The 23,678-nt window shown below is 48.1% G+C and overlaps 2 protein-coding genes across 2 annotated transcripts in view; both read left to right on the forward strand.

Annotated features, from left to right (window-relative positions):
- Positions 1-23,678, forward strand: part of LOC311183687 (calpain-9-like) — a gene marked incomplete at both ends in the record, with an annotated part of 157,990 nt that overhangs the window by 76,716 nt on the left and 57,596 nt on the right.
- On the forward strand, positions 6,092-23,211 carry LOC311183589 (calpain-9-like; the record flags this gene model as incomplete). The annotated part of the gene is given in 10 exon segments (XM_084253140.1): positions 6,092-6,286; positions 8,266-8,335; positions 11,218-11,336; positions 11,681-11,814; positions 14,001-14,169; positions 15,019-15,102; positions 16,510-16,595; positions 18,895-18,972; positions 23,052-23,145; positions 23,149-23,211. Coding segments are annotated over 10 exon segments (1,092 nt in total).

Below are 23,678 nucleotides of genomic sequence, written 5' to 3' on the forward strand. Positions count from 1 at the left end.
AGTTACTGCTTAGCGGCTAGGGTTTCAGAGGGGAGGTCTCCAGCTCGCCTCCTCTACACCCTTATAACCAAATTACACCTAAGCCAAGGCAGCAGGCTGCGTGCCCATGGAGAGGCTGGGGGTCAACAAGACGTGGTCTGTCCACACAACAGAAAGCTATTCAGCCACATGGAGAGACAAGCTATTGCCAATGACAACCAAATGCACGGAATTGGAGGGACTCCTATTGTAACAGGGTGGTCCCCAGGAAAAGGGGAGGTTCCAGGTTCTCTGGCCCAGACCAGGAGAAAGGAGCTGTGCAGGGAGGAGGGGAAGCTGCAGAGGAGACTGGAGGAGGAAGGAAGCAGGATGGAAACAAGGGAAAGTCTGGAGGAGGCACATGGAGCAGAGAGACACGTGAAGAGGCTGCTCTTGCTTCCTGGTCTTGGACAGGTTGAAACAGCTGGGGGTGGGAGACCTGGGGTGCAGTGACAGTGGTAGCTTTTTGTAAAAAAAAAAAAATTATTTATTTATACAAGAACCAGGGTACAAGCCTGATGTGCAGGAGTGTGAGAGGATTCACCAGAGACAGAGTGGGGAGAGAAGAGGCAGATGGACTGAGACAGACTGCTGAGGGGAGCAGCGGGTGAGACAGGAGAGGTCTGCTCGCCATGTGGGACCCTCGCGGGCTGGCCAGGATCGAACTGGCACTGCAGAGGCTGTGGACAGCTTCACAGTGCGGCGCTCAACTGCCTACACCACCAAGGAGGCCCCAACAGTGGCAGCTTTTATCTTGATTTGGATGTTGCTCTTTTCCTCCCAGACTTGTCTGCCTTTTGCTGACCCTTTCCTATGGGTCTCCACCAGGGCATGCCTTAGACTGAGGAAGGCTCTCAAGCCCCCAATACACAGCGGGCAAAGGAGCCCCGTAGCGACTTCTCAGAGGAGACCCCTTCTCTGTAGACATGTGCAGACGCTTGGACATCATTATTATTGGAAGAATAAAATGAAACGCAGGGATGAGCCTAAGCGTTGTGAGATGGTCCAAGAAAGAACATTCCATGACGCCCAAAATGCAGCAGCAGATGGTCCCAATTGACAAGAGCTGAGCTGAAGAAGCTACCAGGTGGGGCCACTGAGCAGACCCCATGCACCTCCCAGTGTGAAGACAGGGGTGGGAAACAAGGATGCCAAGCTCAGAAGTACAGGAGGGGACACCAACTCCGGCTGCCAGGGAGGAACCCACATGGCAGACCTGTCCAGTCTCCCTGCTGCTCCCCTCAGCAGTGTATTCAGGCAATTCGCCTGTTCTACCGAAGACCAGCTTTCAGCAAAATGTTGGGTCAGATGTCCCCAAAGGATGAGAAGGCCTAGGCGAAACTCTTTAAGGGCTGAAGGGAAGGGGAGTGAGGCAGACACAAAACACTCTTATCTGGTGTAAGCATCTCCTGCTGAGGGTCTCAGAGAGTCTTTATTCATACATTAAGGCAAGCGATGGGATTACATCATCATATGCATAGAAACAAAACAAAACAAACAGTACATTCCTTTCCCATAGACATTTTGTGGCCTACGTGTTTTCAAGAAAAGAAACGACCTTAAAAGTTAATAGAAAATTAAAACTTAGACACATTATTTCAGCCTAAACAACTACCTAGGTCAGCTAACAGTCCTTGGTAGCCCCCTATCACCAAGGTTACAATATCAGGAGACTCCTCTATCTACATGGCTTACAACTAGAGATCAGTTGCTTCCCTATAATCAGTTATTAGAACTTTTTTCTATTAGAGACTCCTAGTGTAATCCACTTCATGATTCATTACAAGGCTTCTCTATGGAACTTCCATATGAGGAATATTATTATGACCAGCTCTGGGTTGTTTATCAGACATGCCCTTGCACAGTAATTATTTCCCATTGTCAAGTGGGCCAAATTATTCAGTGTTTAATTTTTCAGCAAGTAATTTTCCATGCCATGTACTTACAATATTCTTATAATTTATTGCCCAATGTATGTTCCATGAGTTTTTTTTCTATTAATGACCAAGAACAAAAAACAAAGGGATGTTTAATTTTCAGCCCCAGGGTGTGAGGCACAAGAAATCTTCAGCCCCACTGTGTGAGTCTCTTTAAACTTCGGCCTCACGGTGTGAGGCCCTTTTCTTAGCTGCTTGCTAGTGTCTTACCTGGCTGGGGCAGCGAATCCCCTAAAGTAGTTCCCCCTTTTTTGGTTTATGGTCATCATTTGCATAATTTTTAACTCAATTTGTAATTGTCTAATAGCACGGAAAAGTAATTTGATAATCAATGGGAAGAGAAGTAGCTTAAGCATGGTGACAAACAAAATGATACCAATAGTAATAAATGATGGGAACCAGGCGGCCTTAGTGGTGTAGTGCTGCAAAGAAGCCAGGAAGGAATCAGCAACCTCAGCAGGAGTGGAAGAGGAGACATGAGCTAAACTAATTGCCTTGATGTCTTCCTGCAAAGCGGTAAGGTCCAGGGAAACATTTGTGTTATCCCATACACCCAACAAATGATTTTTGACATTGTTCCAAGGAATAGAAGAGGAATTATAAACATGTGGAGTAACACAGATCCATGTATAATCAGAGTGACATTTCGTGGTCAAGTGAGTTTTGAGATGCTGCATTTGATTACCGACATATAATAGAGTTTCTTCAAGGATATTCAAACGAGCCTCAAAGTTTTTTTCAATGCAATCTTGGACAATTAAAGCATATGTGATGTTAAGGGATAATTGATTCACATGTGAGGCAGTATGAACATGTTGTACAAGGGCAGTAGTAGAAACAGCAACAGAACTAATAATGGCAATAAGTGCTGTAATACCCAGTACAAGCGCCGCTGCAAACCTTTCAGAGCGACACAGGCCCCGTTCAATAAGTTGGAGAGCATAAGCTCCAGTGTCATCATACCACGGCTGCTTTAGATGCACAGGAAGAACAACATAAGGAGGCTGATGTAAAATAATACATGTCATACTAGACCATTAGCTAACAGGAGTGATACAATTGGTGAGGATGTAACCTATACAATTGACATGAAAGGCATGGTGATGACAAATAATTGTCAAATGACCGGGGCCCTCAACAAGAAGGGCATGTGGAGGGCCTACACAGGCCCCTGTGATGCAAGAGTTAATAGATTGTCCCGGTCATTGAAGGAAGACAGTTGGTGTAGCGGCCAAGAGGCGAAACAAATCAGGATAGGCATGAGTCCCGTTGGAAGCCTTGAAGAAGCAGGTGGGAGCAATCCATCCAGTTGAATACCATCGGGTGATGGGTTCCAAAGGTGGAAGGAGGTGATCTGACTGGTTGTAAATGGCAGAGCCCTGTAGGTAAAACTTATAATTTTTGGAGACATTGGTGGTGGAGGCAACGCTCCAGGCTCTGAGTAGTTATACACAGAAAGATTAGTCTGGTGAGGCTGGTAGCGAATCCCTGCTGAGGGAAACATGCAATTATGCCAAAGAGGAAATCTGTGATCATTGTCAGTAGTTTTTTAGGAATCATCCAGGTTGTTAATGCTTTATCTCACTGAGAACAAGCATATTTTAAAACATAAAAGAACACTTTTATTTTGAGAACAGGAGAAGAGGCAAATTTTTACAGTCTGCCTGTTTTGAGGCTTTTATTAAAATCTGAGGTTTAGAATTTGGCTCAAAAATGTCTATTATTATTTCATATTTTACTAGGTTAATTAGTTTTAGCATGAAACTTAACCTCTTACAGGAAACTTAGCCAATTTACAATAAGTAACTTTAAAAACTTTTATTCAAGCAATAAACATTTTGTATAGCTTGTTAGCCAGTCCAAAGTAACTCAGTAATTTTTACCTTAGATAATATAGACTTTAAAATCAGAAAAACACAGGGAAATAGAGCCTTTTTTGCTAGAATGAACCAAAATCTTTTTTTAAGACGATGGAAGAGCCCAGTCCCCCACAGCAGGAAGGCAGTAGAGACCTGCCAGTGATCTCAACACCACAGAAAAAGTCCAGGCAGCTGCTTGTTGAGACCAGGGACAGCCCCCACCCATCTGCTGCAGTGGGTTTATACTATTTTAAATCATATAGTCTCATATAGTCATATTTACTCATTTTTTATTATTTTAACAATTGTGAATGAATTTTGAATACTATTATTTGGAAATACATTATTTATTTATTTATTTATTTGTTTATTTTCTTAAAAGGAACAAATGGCAAAACTCTAGTGGGGGAACCTTTAGTGGGATGATCCTAGCCTCCTCCCCAAATAATTAACAGGAAAAGCTTGAAGCATTTCGTTTTCCAATTATAAGATCATGTCACATTATCTTTTACTTGTCTTTGAGTATTTAATTTTATCTCTTAACAATTTTAGCCAAGTTCGGGCTGGAAATTTGGGCTGGAAAGTAGTTTGGATTTTGGAATAGTTTTATAATTAGGAGCCGACGCCCCCACAAGGAGGTCAGCACTGGCTCTGGAATTAATTTTTGACTTTTGAAAAATAATTTCATCATCTGAAGAATTCTGATCACTTTCCCTAATATTGCAGGCTATTTTTTCATTTACTTTTGGTTTTGCATCTCTCAATTTGCCTCCAGCCAGGCAAAATTGATCTCTGTTCAGGCAATTGTTTTGTTAATACGAGGCTGTAGGCTGAGGACTCTTTGATGTCTTCCAGAGACACAGACAGCCGTAATTTTCTAAGTATTTTATTTATCATTTCTAATTCAGACACTTGGTCTAGGGAAAAGGCGCCTATGGGGACTTTTTTTGGTTCGTGGAGAGGGCAGCTAGGGCCCCTGAGGCACTGTTCCCCTCCCACTCTCTCTGGTGAATCCTACCTCCCTCCCACCAACACCCTCACCCGCACACCTTGTCTACACCCCAATGCTTGGATACACATATAAATAAATCTTTTTTTAAAATGAAAAGAAAAGATCCCTACAGGGGCACACACTGAACCCATCGTGCTTGTGAAAACGAGGAACAGGGACAGGACCAGTTGCAAAAGAGAAAAGTCGATCAGATGGAAGAAGACGATATCGCCCAGTTGGAGAGCCGTTGCTAGTTGAAATGGGCCGGGGATTGGATTCTAACATGGGAACTAACATGGTTTATTTGGGGGGCGATGTGCTGGGTCCCTGGAATATTCTGGTTAAATGCAAAATGGAGGGTTGTGATGAGAACATGCGGGGTGCTGCAGGGAGGGTCACTATTGGTGGGGCGGGCTCTGAGAGTGATACGGGGGCACCTGAGTTGCTGGGAAAGTCTCCTGCAGTCACCGGAGCGTCAGTCACTTTCCCAAGGCCTCTCCCCAAACAAAGACAAGACACCTCGACCCTTCGTGGAGCGAAGCCCTGAGCAGATCCAGGGCACGCGCCTTCGTGGGGCTGAGTGAGCAGGAGTCAGGGGTACAGGCAGCCGCTCCTGCTCAGGCGCCATGGCCCCTGTGGCCATCACCTGGGCCCTGCCCGCGGGGGGGCGCTGGGGCAGGCGAGGGTGCACACCTGGGAGTGCATGGGCAGAGCAGATAAGCATATCTGGCTCTCTGCAGTGAAGTTGCCCCTGCTCTATGTCACATTAGGTGGCGTGTGAGGGCTGTGTGAGCCCTGATCACATACTAGGTACCTCAATGACTCACCACCGCCCACTACAGACGACAGTTGTCAACTTGAAGATAGGATCCCAGTTCCCGCAGAGCTCTTCCTGACCAGCGAACACTGCCTGCCACCTCCTGGACCCATGTGGCTCCTGGCGCTCCTTCCTCATCCCGCATCCTCCAGCTCCCGCGGGTCTCCTCAGAGCATTAGGCAGAGGGTGCTGGGTACTGCCTTGCCCAGAATGGGCCCCGCCCCTCAGCTCCCCCATGGGTCTGCAGAGTCCCTAGAGGGAGGAGGGCTCTCTCTGCAGTTTACCATCAGGGTGTGCCCCATCCCCCCATCTGCCCTGACAGGGAAATTCCCAGGCAAACCATTAGACCAAGAGCCACTCAGTCCAGGAACCCCTGAGCTGGTTCCCTCTTGACTGGCCCACATATCTTGCAACTGCCTACCCATTCCAGACCCCAAGCCACCTGCCTGTTGGGGAGCAGCCAGCAGCCATGCCTTCCCTCTACCAGGCCCCAGCTCCCAAGGACGCTCGCATCATCCATTCCTCAGGCCAGAGCTTCGAACAGTTGAGGCAGGAGTGCCTGCAGAAGGGCACGCTGTTTGAGGACGCAGACTTCCCGGCCAACAGCAACTCTCTCTTTCCCAGCGAGGAGCCCGAGAGCCCCGTCTTGTGGAAACGGCCAGGGGTGAGTGCAGCCAGAAGGTGGGGTGGCAGGCAGGGGGCTTGCAAGGAGGATCCAAGAACCCAGGGGAGGACAGCAGGAGAAGAGGGAGCAGGAGGGGAGGCAGAGCACAAACCAATTCCAGGCCGGCTTCCCAGGGGAGGCCATGCAGAGTGATGGCTGGGAATGATGCAGGGGGCACACAACAGCTGGCAGGGCAGGGGGTGCCCTAAGGGGGACTCCAGGGCATCGGCTGCATCCAGCCCCCAGCAGTCTCACTCCCATGGAGGTCAGGACTCGAGTCTCACAGTGTCTTGGTAGTCAGGGAGTGGAGGTCACGGCTATTCAGGATGAGTTGGGCCAGTTCCAGGCAACAGGTTCCCACCCAAGGGGACAGGGTGGGGGGCAGCCCCAGCCCCCACTCCAGGAGGGTGTTCACCTGGGTGATGTATGTAAAGTGCTCAGCAGCTTCTGCTCAGAGCCCAGGGTGCTCAGTGTGGACGGGGGCTCAGGAAGCAAGCGTGCAGTGTCTCCATGATGGGGGTGCATAGGAAGCAAGGGGCTGCCCAACACATCCTGTTTTCCCTTCCCGCAGTACCCATGAGCCAGTGTCCATGCCCCCCACCCCTAACAATTGGAGGTGATGGTCCCAGGGCCATGAGCTGCTGCCTGGGACAAGGAGTCAATATTTCCTGTGCTGGGTTAGTCAGGGCTCAGCCTCTGACATGGTGGTCCTGGCTGCAGTCCCTCGTGGGGACCCGCCTGGGAGAGCCCCCAGGGGTGGGCTGGGATGGCAAGGAACAGAGTGCAGAGAGGGCCGGGATGCAGGTGAGACCCTGCACCCATCTGTCCAGGGACTGTGGTCACACCAGTTACACCACTGACTCCCCCACCTCAGTCTCCTCCCTGTGAAGCTGAGACACTAGTGCCCACGGTAGACACGGCGCCCTGCTGCGGTTACTGGCATCACCATCATTTGCTCTGCATCCCACTTTCTGAAAGGCACTGGGTGCCCCATGTCTGCCTTCATGCTGTCTCCTTTCATGAAAATAATGAAGATGTGTTAAATACACAGCCTGTCTACTTAAAACACACACACGATTCTGGAACTTCAGGGCAGAATTCAAGGAACACATGAGTTGTTTATACAGTGGTAAGCTCTTTATTGCTATGTCCTGATGAAGGCTGTGTGTGTGTGTGTGAGTGTGTGTGTGTGTGTGTGTGTGTGTGTACTGACCTATTTACCAGTCCACCTGAATCATGTCTAAAAGCTTCTGGTCGTCTAGTATTTTCCTAAACCTGACAAGGCTATCACTGAGTGCCTCTGGCTTTCTCCTGAGAAGTTCTAGTTACTTCCTTCCCCCCTGCTGGCCTCCCTGCTTCCACTCTTAGCCCATCAGGCCACCCCGCTACCGCCTGCAGGCCTCATGCCCTCCCCTGCTCAGTGCCCTCTCTGGGGTCAGCACTGCGTAGCAACGAGGCATGGATCCCCCCAAAGGCCTCGTCCTACCACAGCCTCCCCTTGTCCCGCCACCACAACACACTGTGAACATCACTCAGAATGCTGGGCATGGTGTAGGAAGCCAAGGAAGCAATGGGGTTCTCACAGGCAAGCCAGTGCCAGCCTCACAGAAGACGGGCTCTGAAGGGGGCGTCACAGGCAACAACAGCACCGATGGTTTCATTAAAACAGTATGAGTTGGAAAGAAGACACCAAGTGTGCTTGGTGGGGATGAAAGCCTCCTAAGGAGGGTCCCTGAGCGTGAGAACAAGTTCCCCAAGCAGAGAAGAGGCTCCTACACTGACCGGCATGTAGGCAGAAGGGATGTAGGGGCCAAGTGATGTGACTAGCGCATCCCACCACGAGGCTGGGCTGTCCCTTTGCTTGTCCCTCCACGGGACAAGCATGCAACAGGAATGAAGTGTTCTGCTGCAAGAAAGGAGAGCCAGCCAGGAAGGGGCGGGAGGGCCAGGCCTCACTGACGATGCCCTCATTCTTCCAGGAAATAGTGAAAAACCCAGAATTCATGCTCGGAGGGGCCACCAGGACTGACATCTGCCAAGGGGATCTTGGTGAGTGAGAGGGTCGCGCACGGAGAGCTGGTGGTTGGACAGACTGCTCCTGGGGGTCTGAGCTGCCGCCAAGGCAGAAGCAGCACAGGTCCCAGCAACTCCCTGCACAGGGATTGGGGAACATGACTGCTCCCATCTTCTGCTTCCCCCTCCTCCCCAGTTGGCCTCCTGCTCTGCTGAATGGGAGCCAGAGGACTCACATCCCTGGTGCTCTGCTCCCCACCAGTTTTCAGAGAACAGATAGACCTGGAGGCGCTGCCTGCCTGCTGGCTCCATCAGAACATTAGCTCGGTCGTCTTCTGCTAGGCCTCCCCTTAGCACTCATTGCCTCACTTTGTTTTCCCAACCACGCTCCCAATTTTACAGAGAAACCCAAGTTGAGGAAGGCAAAGTAAATTATCCAAAGTCACAGACATGATAGATATGCAGAGTCAGGGCCCCAATTCCTCTTAACCAGTTTGCCACACTGCCTCTGGGGTTCATGCTTTAAGGACCACCTCAACCCCCAGAGGAATGAACCAAGAGAGCAAACTACTGTGAGCGGGAGCAGACACTGAGTTCCCCACAGCTGAGGTCACCACTGTGGTCTGACGGATGAAGTGGGACATGCCGGGAGCTTCATGACAAGTGGCTGAGTTTCCCTCCCAGAACTCAAAAGTCACACCTAGAATGATGATAGATGATTGATGCACAGACAGACAGACAGACACATGAATCATGACAAGATAAACAGATGATGGACAGGGAGGTAGGTAGGTAGATGATAGACATAGAGACACAGACATGGTGGATACATGGAATTATACATTCTAAATATAACCTTGGCTTTTCAAAAAAAAAAAGTGTTCAGGTTGGTCTTCATTTTCTGAGGTTTAGCCCCCCTAAGAGGTTCTCCCTGTTCTCTTCAACATCTCCCTCTCGGTTGTCAACCCCACTCTTCCCCCTCTCCCCTCACCCACCCCTCCACACACCCCCCTGGTGATTCTCTTTCCCAGGGATTATCATTCACTAGAAAATCGTTGATGGGACTCCTTTGTTTTTTCCAAAGTTTTAATTTGTCAGTTTGGTATAAAACTATTTTGAAATTACAACTTTAGTTGAAGTTGATGATAAATATTATTTTGTGGCACTTTTTCTACATCTGAATATTGTATATAACATATGAATGAGGGGCCTCCCCTGGTGGCACAGTGGTTGATCGCTAGGCTGCAAGCTGCCCACAGCCTCTGCATCGCCAGTTCCATCCCTGGCCACCGGGTGAGGGTCCCACATGGCGCGACAGACCTCCCCTGCCGTGCACTGCTCCCCTCAGCAGTGCATTTGTCAGTCTGCCTGTTCTGTTCCCTTCTCTGGCTCTGGTGATTTCTCTCACCCTCCCGTGCTTCTGACTGTACCCAGTGCTTGTATAAATAAATAAACCTTTAAAAATTAAATAACATATGAATGAAGGAGGGCCTCCCTGGTGGCCTAGGGGATGAGTCTCAGTAGTATTACTGGTATGGCCTGAGTTCAATTCCCCGCCAGGGAGCTAACCCACATATGGTGCAGCAGACCTCTTCCGTCTAGCACGGCTGCCCTTAGCAGTGTATTTCAGTAAATCCACCTATTTTTTTCCCCTCTCTGTCCCTCGTGAATCATCTCCTCACTCCACATCTGGCCTATAACCCACTTTTATGCAAAAAATAAACATGTGAAAAAAGGAAAACAATAAAATGGACAGCTGTGAACCAGCCCCCCAAATAAGCACTTGACTATCACCAACACCATCGTTGCCCCTCCCTATCAGTGGCCACCAGCATGCATTCACCCGATAAACTGAACTTTGAGGGCATCCTCACCCAGCATCGTGCTTGAGGTGGCCAAACCTATCCATTGGCACAGACTCAACTGTGATAAGTAATTTTCATCTCTTTTGGGGGTTTTTCTCTTATTTTCAATTATGTAAATAGCATCTAAATCTCTCTCCTCAAAAGCTGAGCACATTTCTGGCTAAATAGTCTCTGGCAATGACCAAAAAAGGGTTGTGTGACAGTGTCCGAAATCCAGTGATACAAAGAAATTTCCAGAAATGTCAACTCCCAGGAAGCCACATTTGAGTTCCAGTGAATTCAAGTGGTATTATCGACTACAAGCAAATCGATTTGGGCTAAATGGGGAAGTCCTGTTGGTTAAGTAGGTAATTCCCATTGCCTGCTCAGACATCTTTCACAGGCAGCAGCTAGAGCTCTGATAGCTACAGATGAGGTGTTCGCCCCATACTCAGTATGAGCACATGAACGCATGTGGGAGTCTGTACAGTGCAAGCTTAAAACACTGCTTGATGTTAGCACTCACTTTTGTGTTTTCCTCTGAATGGGGCCTAACTTGAAGGTTATAGTTGGGGAAACCAGCAAATCAGTCTACAAATCTTGAAAATGCAAGATAAGTGAAAGTAGATGATGCCCATGTGGCTATTATTACCTACGACAAAGCTCAGTCTAGCCTGGGGAGGCGTGAGCCCCAGAAAAGTGCTCCCTCCGAGCTCATCCCAAGTGCCACAGGCCAAGCAGGCATGAGACGTCACTCACCCTGGCCTGCTGACACTAACTTTTAAAGCCCTGGCCTCCTGGCCTTCCATGGAGCTGACGTGCAGTAGAGCACAGTGACACCCACGTGGCCATGAATTTTACCACTGCCAAGACAAGGGCTGTCTGTGGCAAGTGGGCAGGAGAGCTGGGAAGGGAGGCAGAGGGGAGAGATTTGCTGGCAACCTTCCCTTATTTTAAGATACAGGAAAAAACGTGGTCACATCTGGAATGCCCCACATCTCCCTTGGCCATAGAGTTGTCCTGATTACCACAAACTAGCAGTAAGACCTGCGATTGAGGACTTTTCACTTACAGGTGACTGCGGGCTGTCAGCCACCATTGCCTCCCTGACGCTCAACGAGAATGCACTGGCCAGAGTGGTCCCCCAGGACCAAAACTTTGGTTCTGGTTATGCTGGGATCTTCCATTTCCGGGTAAGTGAACTTACCTCACTGGGGCGCAGTGTGATGTCAGGTGTTTCTGCAGCTGCTGGTCATCATGGGACCCTTTTCCTCTTGAGAAAGAACTGGTCGGAGAGCCCTGGAGTGTCCACCCCGGCTCTGAGGGGGCTGTGCAGGGTCTTTGAACCCAGGTCAGGGGCGGGTGGGATGCTCCGCACGTGGCTCCGTGGACAAAGCACAGCTGAGCCCATAGCAGAACCCACGTGAGAGTTTCCTCCAGATCTGAGGGAGAAAAAGCAAAGTGATAATGTGGACAAAGGGGTGCTGGACCTCCTGTGAGACTCAACCGTGCAACCTGTCTCTGCCCCGGGTGACAGTTCTGGCAACACAGCGAGTGGCTAGACGTGGTGATTGATGACCGGCTGCCCACCTCCAGCGACGGCTTGATCTACCTCCACTCGGCCGACAACAACAAGTTCTGGGGCGCCCTGCTGGAGAAAGCCTATGCCAAGTGAGTGTCGCCCAAGCGGGCAGGCCCCTGTCCCAGGGAGGACAGTCTCCCTCCTGGGTCCTTTTCAGGGCACAGCCGTGGAGAGGGACACTGAGGCTCTGGGATGGCACGTGTGGGGCGGCAGGGCCACCCGCCTGGGGCCCAGTCAGGGCTGAGGTGGAACAGGAATGGCTGCGGCAGCTTGCTGTCGGGGTCTAGCTGTGCCCATCCTCAGACACGTGGCGACGCACATCCCTTTCCGCCCCTGCATGTGGATCCTGCCTTTGGCAGCAGCCAGAGTGCAGGGATGAATTCTGGGCAACATCCCCGCCAGCACAGCCAGGGCAAAAGCCTCAGGGCTCCTGGCCTGTGGAGACTGAGATGTCACTTTCCCCACTTTGGAATTCTCCTTTAAAACTTTTGAAATTGTGCATTGACTGTTTTAACCATGTTTAACTGTATATTTCAGCGGCATTAAGTTCATTCACATTGTTAGGCAACCATCACCCACACAGCTTCATCCTGCCAGACTCAAACTCTGCACCATTCAACACTACACCCCCTCCCCCATTCCCGGCCCTCATCCACCACCCTGCTACTTTCTGTCTCTGGATGTCACTAACCTAGGAACCCGGCTAAGTAGAATCTTGACAGTCATTTCTAATCACCCGAGTGGCCGGAGTTCCTCTGGCAATGTCGGTTTCCAGCCCACCAGCTAGTCAGCAGCAGCCATGATAGCAGAGCTCCCACGGGATCCCCTTGGGCTCAACCTGGATCTTCAAGCTGTGGAAATCCGTCCTCAGAGACAGGAAGCAGGGAGGAAGGCCATGCTTCTACCTCCAAGTGGGTATGTAAGTGGCCAAATAAAGTGAAGGTAAACTGAGGCTCAATTCATCCTCAAATCAGCAGGATGAGATTAAACCATGAAAGTACCAAAGGTGCTCCTTTGCCCACCTGCCCACCTGGTCTGCATAAACACCCTCGGTGCCACTGATAGGCTTGGGGTGAGCAAAGGGGATGCTTTCCAGGCCTGGAGGGGGCAACCCAGTCCTTCAAGGAGTCCTACCATCAGGGACCCCTCCTCTCGGGTCAGCTTCTCTGCTTGGGGCTGGGTTGGGTGTGGTTTCATTCTCCAGGAGCTCAGAAGAGGGGACCCCTCACCTGCCCCCACCCCAAGCTGTGCAAAAGGCTTGAGTCAGTTGGTAGGATTTGAAACCTTTGCCTCAAGGAGAAGAGTGCAGAATAGGTTTCCTAAAAAGAAGGCAAATTAGCTCATAGAAAGATGTTCAACATCATTTGTCATGAAGAGACTGTAAATGGGGGCCTTCCCGGTGGCACAAGTGATTAAGCACAGCACTATGAAGCAATCCCCAGCCTCTGCAGAATGAGTTCGATTCCCAGCCAACGAGAGGGACCCACATGGCCCAGCAGACCTCTCCTGACTCGCCCACTGCTCCCCTAGGCAGTGTATTTCGTCAGTTTGCCTGTTCTGTTCCCCACTCTGTCTCTGGTGAATCCTCTCACCCCCTGCATCTCTGGCCTGGAGCCCAGCTCTTGTATGCATACATAAATAAATTTTTGAAAAAAAAAAAGAAACTGCAAATGAAAACAATAGTGAACATTGCTACACACCGACAAAGGTTCTTTTATAATTCAAGCAGAGTATACAGCCATAAAGTGTGTGTCTATATTCACATTCTGTGTGCAGGTATGTGTGTGTGTACATGTACAAAGACATGCTACGTGTGCAGTTGTGTGATTGGGAGTACCTGAGGCCAGGCAGGAAAAGTTCCTTAACTCTCTATCTACATCACTCATTCTTTCTTGGTCAGGTCCTGTGAAGAGAGAGAGAGACTTATTTAAACATCACAGCAGTCCTAGAGGGGAGATGACAACTGTGCCCCCACTTTGCACATCATGAAACTGAATCATGAGCGGGTTCACACAACACTCAGCTTGTAAGAGGTGGGTCTGGCTCTTGAACCCTCAGTCAGAGTAACCCACACCAGGCTGCCTATCTCACAGAGATTTCTTGTGTCATCAGAGCATCAAGCAGACCCCACAACCCACTTCCCATCTTCCCTCCATGCCACCCAGCCAGGGCAAGCCTTGGGAGGTTTCTGATATGGTTAGAAAAACCTCTGGATAGGGGACCACTTGGTGGCCTTCCTTATCCCTGCAGCCGTTTCCAAAATCTGGCTTCACAGGTTGAAAGGTAGCTATGAGGCACTGGATGGGGGCAGCACCAATGAGGCCATGAAGGACTTAACTGGGGGTGTAGCCAAGACCTTCACAACCAAAAAGGCTCCAGAGAACTTCTATGATATTCTACAGAAGGCCTTGAAGAGGGGCTCTCTGGTGGGCTGCTCCACCTATGTAAGTCGCTCACCTGTCTCTCCCTTCCGAGCTCTCTGCCAGAGTCAGAATCATGAACAGGTGCCCTGAGCACACACAGGAGGGCTGGCACTTCCAGGAGTGGGGAGTATTGGTTTTTGCTCATTTTAATCAAAGAGGAAGTTTCTATTTAATGTCTTTCAAATTATGAAGCTCAGACACCCTTGCTGTGTCAGGTAGAACAATCCCGACAAATCTCTCCCTTTCTCCACCCTAGTGGTGCTGTGTGTCCCCTTCTCAGCTCTGCCCTTTGCTCATACAAATAGCCACACACACTCAGGAATGCAGGGCTAAGTTTGATTTCATGAAATCAAACCCTACTGTTTTCTGGAATCTTTTTTTCTGTCACACATCATGAAAAACATATCAGTAGATACTTAACAGTATTTTTCTACTTTATGTACACACACACATAGTTTTGCCTCCTCTAGTTGTGAAACTTATCCAAGTTTTCTGTTTCCTCTTGAGTTAATCTTGGTAATTTGTTCTTTGCTAATAAATGACCCATCTCCTGGTGTTTTCAAGCTGGTGACACGAAGCTGAGTGAAACACAGTGTCTCCTCGTACATGTGACTGTGCAGCCCCATGAGGGGATGATCAGACAGTTATGTCTAGGGCCAGAAAGTCAACTTTTTGTTGGGAATGAGGGGCTTGTAATCTTGGGGAGAGGCTGGGAATGCCTCATTGTCACTGCTAAGGGGCCTCCTGTGGAACATTTTGTGTGTCCCTTCCTCCTGGGGAGCAAAGAGGCTGAGCCAGGCAGAGCTGGGTCTGACCTGATAGGGGAGTGACTTACACGATGGGCCCAACAGTGCTATTTTCATGTTTTAGGCCATAAGTAGTGCAAAGTCTGAAGCCCGGACAACTTTTGGACTCAATGAAAATCATTACTACACTGTGACGGGAATTGATCAGGTAGGTGACGTGCAGTCCTGCTGGTGGGTGCAGGGACAGCCGTGACCATGCTCGTCCTTTTCCTTAGTGTGTTGAAGCCTAAACTGCTTTCAGACTTCAGAGAATGTGTCATCTAGAGGAGGCAGCCAGCATCAGAACAGCAAAACTGGGAAGAAAGCAACATGAGCTTCCATCATAGTTCCCAACTTGTGTAGCAGATACGAGAACCTGGTCTTTGTTTACCTTTTCTTCTCTAATTCCACATCAATCCTGTAATAGCGTTCTCTAGAGAAAAGACTCAATAGGATGGATGGGTGGCTGGATGTCTGATGGATGTATGGCTGGCTGGATGCATGGTAGTTAGAGATATATGGATAGATGGAGATTGGTACCGATACAGATACACAGTGGACCCTTGATGCAGGGGCACTAGCTGCACATAACTGTTGACTCCTCAAAAGCTTAACCGCAATTGTCCTTTAATGTCTGTGGGGTATTGGTTTTAGGGCAACTCTCCACCCATATGAATACCAAAATCCACAGATGCCTAAGTCCCTTATAGTAGGTTCTCCAAACTCAAGATTCAACCAACAAAGCAACATCCAGGGCTGGTTGGATCTGAACTTGGAACTCTCTGATAGAATAAAATCCAAAAAAGTGGGGCAACTCAGTTTATTCACACTGATATTGTTTTGTCCTGTGTAGTGTGATGTATGTGTGTATACACATATATACCTGTGTGTGTATATACATGTATACCTCTGTGTATATACACATATACATACATACCTTTATCAGTGGAAACTGTTCTGAGAGCTCAAATTTCTGGCTAGTTGATGAGCAGGAGTCTATTTTCTCTTTCTCCAAAGCCCTTGTGAGCTGTGCAGTTCCTGCCCCAGAGCAGAGTAAGGACGGCTGGCTGGGCTTTCTTTCCTGACTCCAAACTATTGATGTGGACAGCAGAGATCCTCAGATGACACCCAAATGGGAGAATTTGGGCTTTGGAAGACTTAGGCGTGGTTTTTATTTATTGTTGCTGTTTAAATTCCCAACATGTGTTTCTATGCTTGTCGTTCAGCTGTGAGTAAGAGGCTAAGGATGAAGGAAAGTCAGGAGTAGCTCACTGAGCACTTCTGAGAATTACTCTTCACCTTTCTCTGTGGATTCTGAGGCTCCCCAGATAAACAAGCCTCTAGGGTATTTGCAGTCTAGCAAGTAACTCATTCATTTGAAGATTCATATCACGTTAGCCACTATGTTTAGCTGGACAATTCCCAGGGCAAGTTAAGAATGGATGAGTTTTGACATGTTTTTAATGTATAGAAGTCAAGAGGCTTCCGGTAAAGCCAGCCCCGGCTGAGAGGAACCACTCCGGAACTCACACATGAACTGATCCTTTCACATTCCCCTGCTGCCTTTGCCTTCCAGGTGAACTTCCCAGGCCGGAAAACTGAGCTGATCAGAGTCCGGGACCCTTGGGGCGAGAGTGAGTGGAATGGGCCATGGAGCGACAGGTGGGTCCCCACTGCATCTCTCTGGCTGGCGCCCACCTTAATGCTATTCATGGGGTCTAGTGGGCAAGGCTGGCTGGTGTGTTGGGAAGGAGGAGAAGTTTGTCTAACGTGCTCCCCTGGCTTCTGGGTGACCTCACCTCTTTCCCCTTCATCCCTTGGGGCCCGCCTTGCAGTCAATCTTGACTGTCAGGGAAGACTCTTAGAGTGGCCTTTTGTCTTCCTGGGATTGTATTCATGTCGGTGACTATAATGCCTCCCATGTGGATGTTCACATCCCCATGTAACGTGGGTCTTTATCTCCACACATGAATGGCCCCAGTGAAGTGTGTGTGTGTGTGTGTGTGTGTGTGTGTGTGTGTCTGTGTGTCTGTATGTGTGTGGTGGCAATGAGTATTTTGGGTGTGAGAATCCCTGAGTACTACCAGCAGGTCAGAACAGGATTTTCTGGCCATTGGCCAGAAGCCCAGTGGCCCAGAAGAGGCAGACAAAGAGGAATAGGAAATTCAGCCACTACGACTGCTCTGATGACCAGCATTATTTATTTGGCTCCAATTATAGGAAAGGTCTTCCTTTCAGGCTTGTGTCCCCTCCATGTCCCTTGAGAGGTGGCCCCTGTGACTGGGATGATGGGATGGAGCAGGTGTGCACAGGCAGGATGCACCCTGACCTGTCTCTACCGCCTCCCTCTCTCCTTCCTCACCCAGAGCTCTGGCCAGCTTGGGCTCTTGCTGGCCTCTCTGCCCACCTGCAGCTCCTGGGACTCTAGGGAGTCTGTACAAATCTAGAACTTGATTAAAGCCAAGTCCATGTTTGGCCTCAGCTCAGACAAGTCACCAGGGGGCGCAAGTCATCTGTTTGTCTGTGGCTTTATTAACAGACTCCAGCTTGAGGGCAGGAGACTGACACTGAAGTGTCCCTCATCACTATTCCCTCCCGCCACCCCCACCCTCTCCTGCCTTCCACCGCCTCAGAACCAAGGGACTTTGGCAGAGACTGATTCACATCAGACCCACATCAAAGCAGGCATGAACTCGGCCTTCCTCTCCTGGCAGAAAAGGAAGGAAGAGAAATCACGAAATCAAAAGGAATGAGTCTGCTTTTAGCTCCTAAGTTTTATAGAGTCCCTTAACTCAGGGGAGAGAGTCTCTAAAAGGACAAAGGCTAGTTTTTCCTTTCCCTGAGAAACATGGTGAAGAGGGAGAAGTGGGTTTTTCCTGGAACACAGCTGGGGACTGCCTGCCTCCAGGCAGCCTTGGTGGGATGGGAGGGTCTGTACCCACCCTGATCCCAGATCCTGATTCTGCCTGGTGCCAGAGGGAGGCTGGAAAGCTTAACTTAGCCTTTGGACCCATTATGTGGGTGTGAGCCATTGGAAGAAAATGGCCCAAAGGAAAAATCAAGGCTCATAGTTTTGTTCTCCAGACCCCACCAGGGGCAACCTGGAGAGAGGCTCTGAGTTCACTTGGCTCTCTGAGCCCTCCCACAGGAGACAAGACCCACGGGGTCTGGGGAAATGGATCCCCCCATGAGAGTGCTGAGGTGGTGGTAGCGCCATTTGAACTGCACTTGATCCTTCAACAACACAGTTTTAACTATACATGTTCACTATACTCAGATCTGTTACTTCTCAGCATGTTCTGTAGCCACTGATTCAACCAACCTTGCATGATGTTTGGCTGAATCCTCAGATGCAGAACCCTCAGGATAAGGAGGACTGACAATAAGTTCCATTTGGATTTTCAACTGCAAAGGAGGTTGATCACCCCAAGTTGTTCAAGGGTGAACTGCTTCTGGAGACAGGGGTGTGTGTGTGTGTGAGTGTGTGTTGGAGGGATGAGGATGTCCCAAAGAAGCAGTGGCCTTAGAGGTGTCATTCCCAATTTGGAGGGCAGTAGGTACCCGCTCACCTGAGGCCAGGCAAGGCCCCCTGGCAGAACACGATCCAGCTTCCTAGGGAGGTCGCAGAAAGAAAGTACTTGGTAGATCAATGTCAAACAAGCTTGTCAAACAGGTTATGATTATGACTTTTCAAAGTGTCAGCTGACAAAGAACAGAGGTCAAGTGAGTTTCCCTGCCTGTGGTGGTCTCATGAGAAGCACCTTCTTCCATTGGCTGCGCTTGGAAATGTACTTTCTGACCAGTCTCAAAGCCTCTGCCACATTTCTGGGGTCCATGGTATAGTCACTGACCAGGATCTATTCCTTTCATAACTGCACACCCTGGTTCCTAGGAAAGGGTGCTCCCCCGCCCCAAGGCCAGTACAGCTCATGACCCACATGCTGATTTCGTTTCCTCCTAGTTCTCCTGAGTGGCTTCATGTGGACCCTGCTGAGAAAAAGCGCCTTTGTCACCCTTCAATGGATGATGGAGAATTCTGGTACAGTTCTTACCTCTTCATTTCTGTACTAACTGCAAAACAGATATGACAGGCCCCAGTGGCCTTTGGTTGTAAAGAACACCACATTTCTTCCTATCATTTTATCGTACATTTCAGTAAATCACAGACACCTGTCTCAAAACCCTTATATCCACCCAGGTTGGCAAATCCACGTGATTTAATATGTCACGTGTTGGGGACTCTCCCCATCTCCAGACTTGTTTAGAGTGTCAAGGAAATCCATGTGATCCAGGAAACAGAAGACTCATCCTCCCAGCTCTCACCCAGGCTCCCTCCACTGAACCATCCTTCATCCAAGTTTGCATTTGAATCTGCAGCCCAGTGAATTTGCATGCAGGCAGCAAGCTGCTCCTGGGGTCACTACCTCCAGGCCCAACTTGGTGACAGGGACCCTTGAAGGCAGCCACCTTTGGAGTATCTCAAAATACAGATCAGTGCGAAGGAATTCTTAATCTGGCTTTTCCACAGAGCTGAAAAACTTTGCTAATGGAATGTTGGTTAATGGCCCTTTATCTCTAGAAATCATTTCAAGTCTTGTTTCTTCCTGTGAGACCCGGAAACAGTTGACTCTTCCCAACTCTGCAAGACCACAAATGTGTGATTTCTGGTTCTGTTTCCTTTCATATGCTCATGCCAGTGAATTCTGGCCTGAGTCCTTCCATTGTTTTTTTTTCATTTTATGTATTTTTTACATCATTTTTCATTTTTGCACAATGTATGCATTTTCATCTTGATTTTATTCCCCATACAATTCCCACCCCCCTTATTTTGACCATAATCCCTCCCTTCCTTTTCCTCTCCACCGCCCGTAGTGTGTCTCTGGTTTGTAGTTGATTGTTGATTTTGATTTTTACCTTATTATAATGAGTCTTTTTCCTGGTCCCTTATTTAGGTTTTCTAAATTCCTACTATGAGTGAGACCATCCGGTATTTTTCTTTTTCTGGCTTATTTCACTGAGCACAATACCCTTCCAGGTTCATCCATGTTGCTGCAAATTGCCTGAGTTTATCTTTTTTGATTGCTGAGTAATATTCCATTGTGTATATGTACCACATCTTCTTGATCCAGTCATGTATTTTGGGGTATTTGTGTAGTGTCCATAGCTTAGCTATTGCAAATAATGCTGCTATAAACATTGGGTCGCCGGTGTCCTTTTGAATTAATGTTTCTGTGTCCTTTGGGTCATTAGGCAGGAGCAAAACCTAGTTCCTCTCATTAGATGCATCCCAAACTCCCCTCCTTTACATAACAATGACAGTTTTTATCACTTTCAACACTAAGAAAATCCAAGTTCAGGGAGCCACTTGTCAGGAACTGTGGATAAAGACCAAATATATGAGAAATGTATTTTGGTCACCTGAATGACAAAATATTTCTTATAAATTAAAATATCACACTGTCTTTACAATGATACTGAAACCAGCAATAGGCTCACTAACCTGTCACTCATCAAAATCAACCAATTCAGCACTATTTTGGGGGGAAGATAGTGTTTTTTAATTGTGAGGTCAACCAACAAGGACATAGGAGGCAAGGCTCAAATCTGGAAAGTAGAAATGATTTTATAGAAATGGAGGTAGAAAGGAAATAAAAGTTGGGAATGTAAAATTTTTGGGCTTGATTAAGTCTGATCAAATAGTTACCAATGGATCTATATATGAAAAGGCTTCCAGATTCTTGGGATGGACCCCTTGCTTCTGGATGTGGTCTAATCTGTTCTTTTTCCTGTTTTCTTGGTTTTGTGTCAGTAGTCTCTTGGTTCTGACCAGCTTGGAATATGGCTTAAGATCAATTTCTTCTGCACATGATTGCATCATAGGACTCATAGAAAAGTGTCACATGATGTTGTCTTCCTAAGAGCAGGTTCAAGAGATTGTCAAACATGCACAACTATTCTGGGGATCACCCATGGTTTCAATACTCCCAAGTTTATATCTGCAGTTCCTGTCCTTGGAATTCCAGATCCATGTATTCAAGGATCTACTCAGTATCTTCCTGTGAATATCTACTCAGTAGCACATCCCAGGATCACATGCCTGAACCTCAAATCCTTCTCTCCCCAACTTGCTACAACACAGTTTTCTCCATCTTTATCCATCCATCTAACAAAACCACACATCTTCTTGCCTTTCATTCTTTTCCTCACATTTAATCCTCCAGCCAGTCGTATAGGCTCAACCTTCAAAATACGTCTTAAACCTGATCACTGCTCACCACCTCCCGTCCTACCAGCCTGGACTGATCCACCCTCATCTGTCACCTGGACAACAGCACGCACTTCATAGCTGGTGACTCCACTTCTATCTGTGCCCTTTCTCATGGGTCAGGGGTTATGGGTCATGTTAACACATCCATGTTTCTCCATCTAATCAGAGTCAGAGCTGAAAGCCTTATGATGACCACCCTGGTCCACCGTTATCTCTGAACATCATCCTGTACTGACTTAGCCGTCTTAAGATCTTGTTCTCCAACTACCTGGACTGCCAAAAAGTCATTATGTCCCAACCCCTACACTCCAGGCCTCCACCTGAACAGTCAGAAGTTCTGCTGCACCCCCCCCTGCAGTGACCCTCAGGGCTAATGGCTGTTGCCATGGTCCCTGAGGTCCGGCGTGGGCAAGGAACCATGCGCGCAGGGGGAGAACAGCAAACTCCCTAAGATGCAGAGAAGCCGAATGCCTGCCAATAAATAATGACCACCAGAAGCTGCCACAAAGATGATTAAAAGAAATGCTGACCACCTGGAACCTTATCTCGCTTTCTCAAGGCCCACAAACTTTATTCTGCTACAACTGTCTTTCTAAAATCTTTCCTTTTTCTGGTCATTGATTGCTAATTAAAAAACATACATAATTTAATAATTAGGCTAATGCAAATGAAACATTACTAAACACTGTGTTATAATAAAATTGTTAGTTTAATAATCTTTCTATTATGTGCTTAACTTTAGTACCTTTGATATTAACTGCATTATAAAATAAATTCACCCATGACAATTAATTATGAGTAAAAATGATAGTTAGTGCAACTAGAAAATAATTATATAAAACAGTAGAAAGAATTTGTAGCCTGTCCAATTAGGAATGAGGCTAGGTCCAGATGTAACTTCGGACATAAATCACTGCCCTGTCAATTAAGCTAAGCCTATGAGCAAACTGATCTCTTTGATGTTCACTGTTCCTATGCTTTTAGAAAAACATATATATACTGACCACTAGCTTAATAAAGACGCACTCAGATTTTCACTCTCTTGAAGTGTGTCTGTGTGTCATTTATTCATCGAATCCCTGACCACCCTGCGCAGTCTCTCAACCCTGAGACGGCCTCATCGTCCATCGCTGTGCTGGTCCGCGGCAAGTTCCCTTAGCTGTTTATCTAAAATATCCCCCACAATGCACGCTCCTCCTTCACCCTACTTTGTTTTCCTTTGTAGTGCTTATATGTCCCGACCCGCGGGATTCGTAGGCACGAAAAGAGAAGGGCTGAGGATGAAATGATGGCCTTGAGACAACTTGACACTAGCGCATGCTTCTTTATTTTTCCTTTTCCTTCTCTTACTTTTCCATGTCTTACTTTTCCCTGTCTTTCTTACTTCCCTGGCCTTCTCTCTGTTCCTCTCGCAGTACCCCCTCTCTCGTGGTTCCCCTCTTAACTCTCTTTTTCTTCTTCTTTCCTCTCTCCCGCGTTTTCCTCTTATATCCTGGTAGCTCCTCCCATCGTACCTCCCAGTCTCATTTGATTAATTGGAAAAACCTGTGGTTTCTCAGAAGGCGAAACAGTAAAGCGATACTTAATTGATGGCACGTGTTGCGCAACACTGAGTATGCTCCGGACACTTATATAGCTCAACCTATATTTTAAGCTTTTCTTCCTTTTTATCTTTCTTAACCTTTTCTTTACCATATTTTTGGGAGGGAGTCTATTTTCTTCTCCCTGGCCTGATTTCTGCAATCCTCCAGGACAGAAGCAAGTGCTCAATAACTGTTGGATGATTGAATGAATGTGTAGGTCATGCAACGTCATCCGTCCAGAGCATGTCTCTCTCCACTTTGCTGCAGGATGGCATTTGCACACATCAAGGACCATTTTGACAAAGTTAAGATCTGTGACATCCCTCCTGATGCCCTAGAGGAGGATGCCTTCCACAAGAGGTAAGTGACGGTCCACCAAGGAAGCTGGGTTTGGGGCTCCACAGCTGAGGCTCCCGCGAATCCCTGAGTTGGTAGTCTCCCTGCCCCTCTCTTTGTCATCCCCAAGTGTTGAGTCCAAACCAGGACATCAGTGGATCAGGCCCAGGACCCTAGAGAAGGCCCAAAACATGGTGCTAGACAGAAGCATTTCAATGATGATTGGGAAGAAAGGATTGCAAAGTTTGGGAGCACTTTGAATAAGAATTGCTCAAGGAACCTCCTTTGTTTTACCACTTGGGTTATCTTCCCTGACAAGTAATAGAAAACACACTCACACTAGTTTAGAAATGAAAAGAATTGGGCCCTCTGGTGGCATAAGGGGTTAAGTCTCAGCACTATGCAGCTATCTGCAGCCTCTACAGCACGAGTTCAACCCTGGGCCAGGGAGGTGACCCACATATGACGCAGCAGACCTCTCCTGTCTTGCCTGCTGCTCCCCTCAGCAGTGTATTTCAGTCAGTCTGCCTGTTCTGTTCCCCATTTTGTCTCTGGCAA

The sequence above is a fragment of the Talpa europaea genome, assembly GCF_964194135.1.
Source record: "Talpa europaea genome assembly, chromosome: 14".
Classification (NCBI taxonomy): domain Eukaryota; kingdom Metazoa; phylum Chordata; class Mammalia; order Eulipotyphla; family Talpidae; genus Talpa; species Talpa europaea.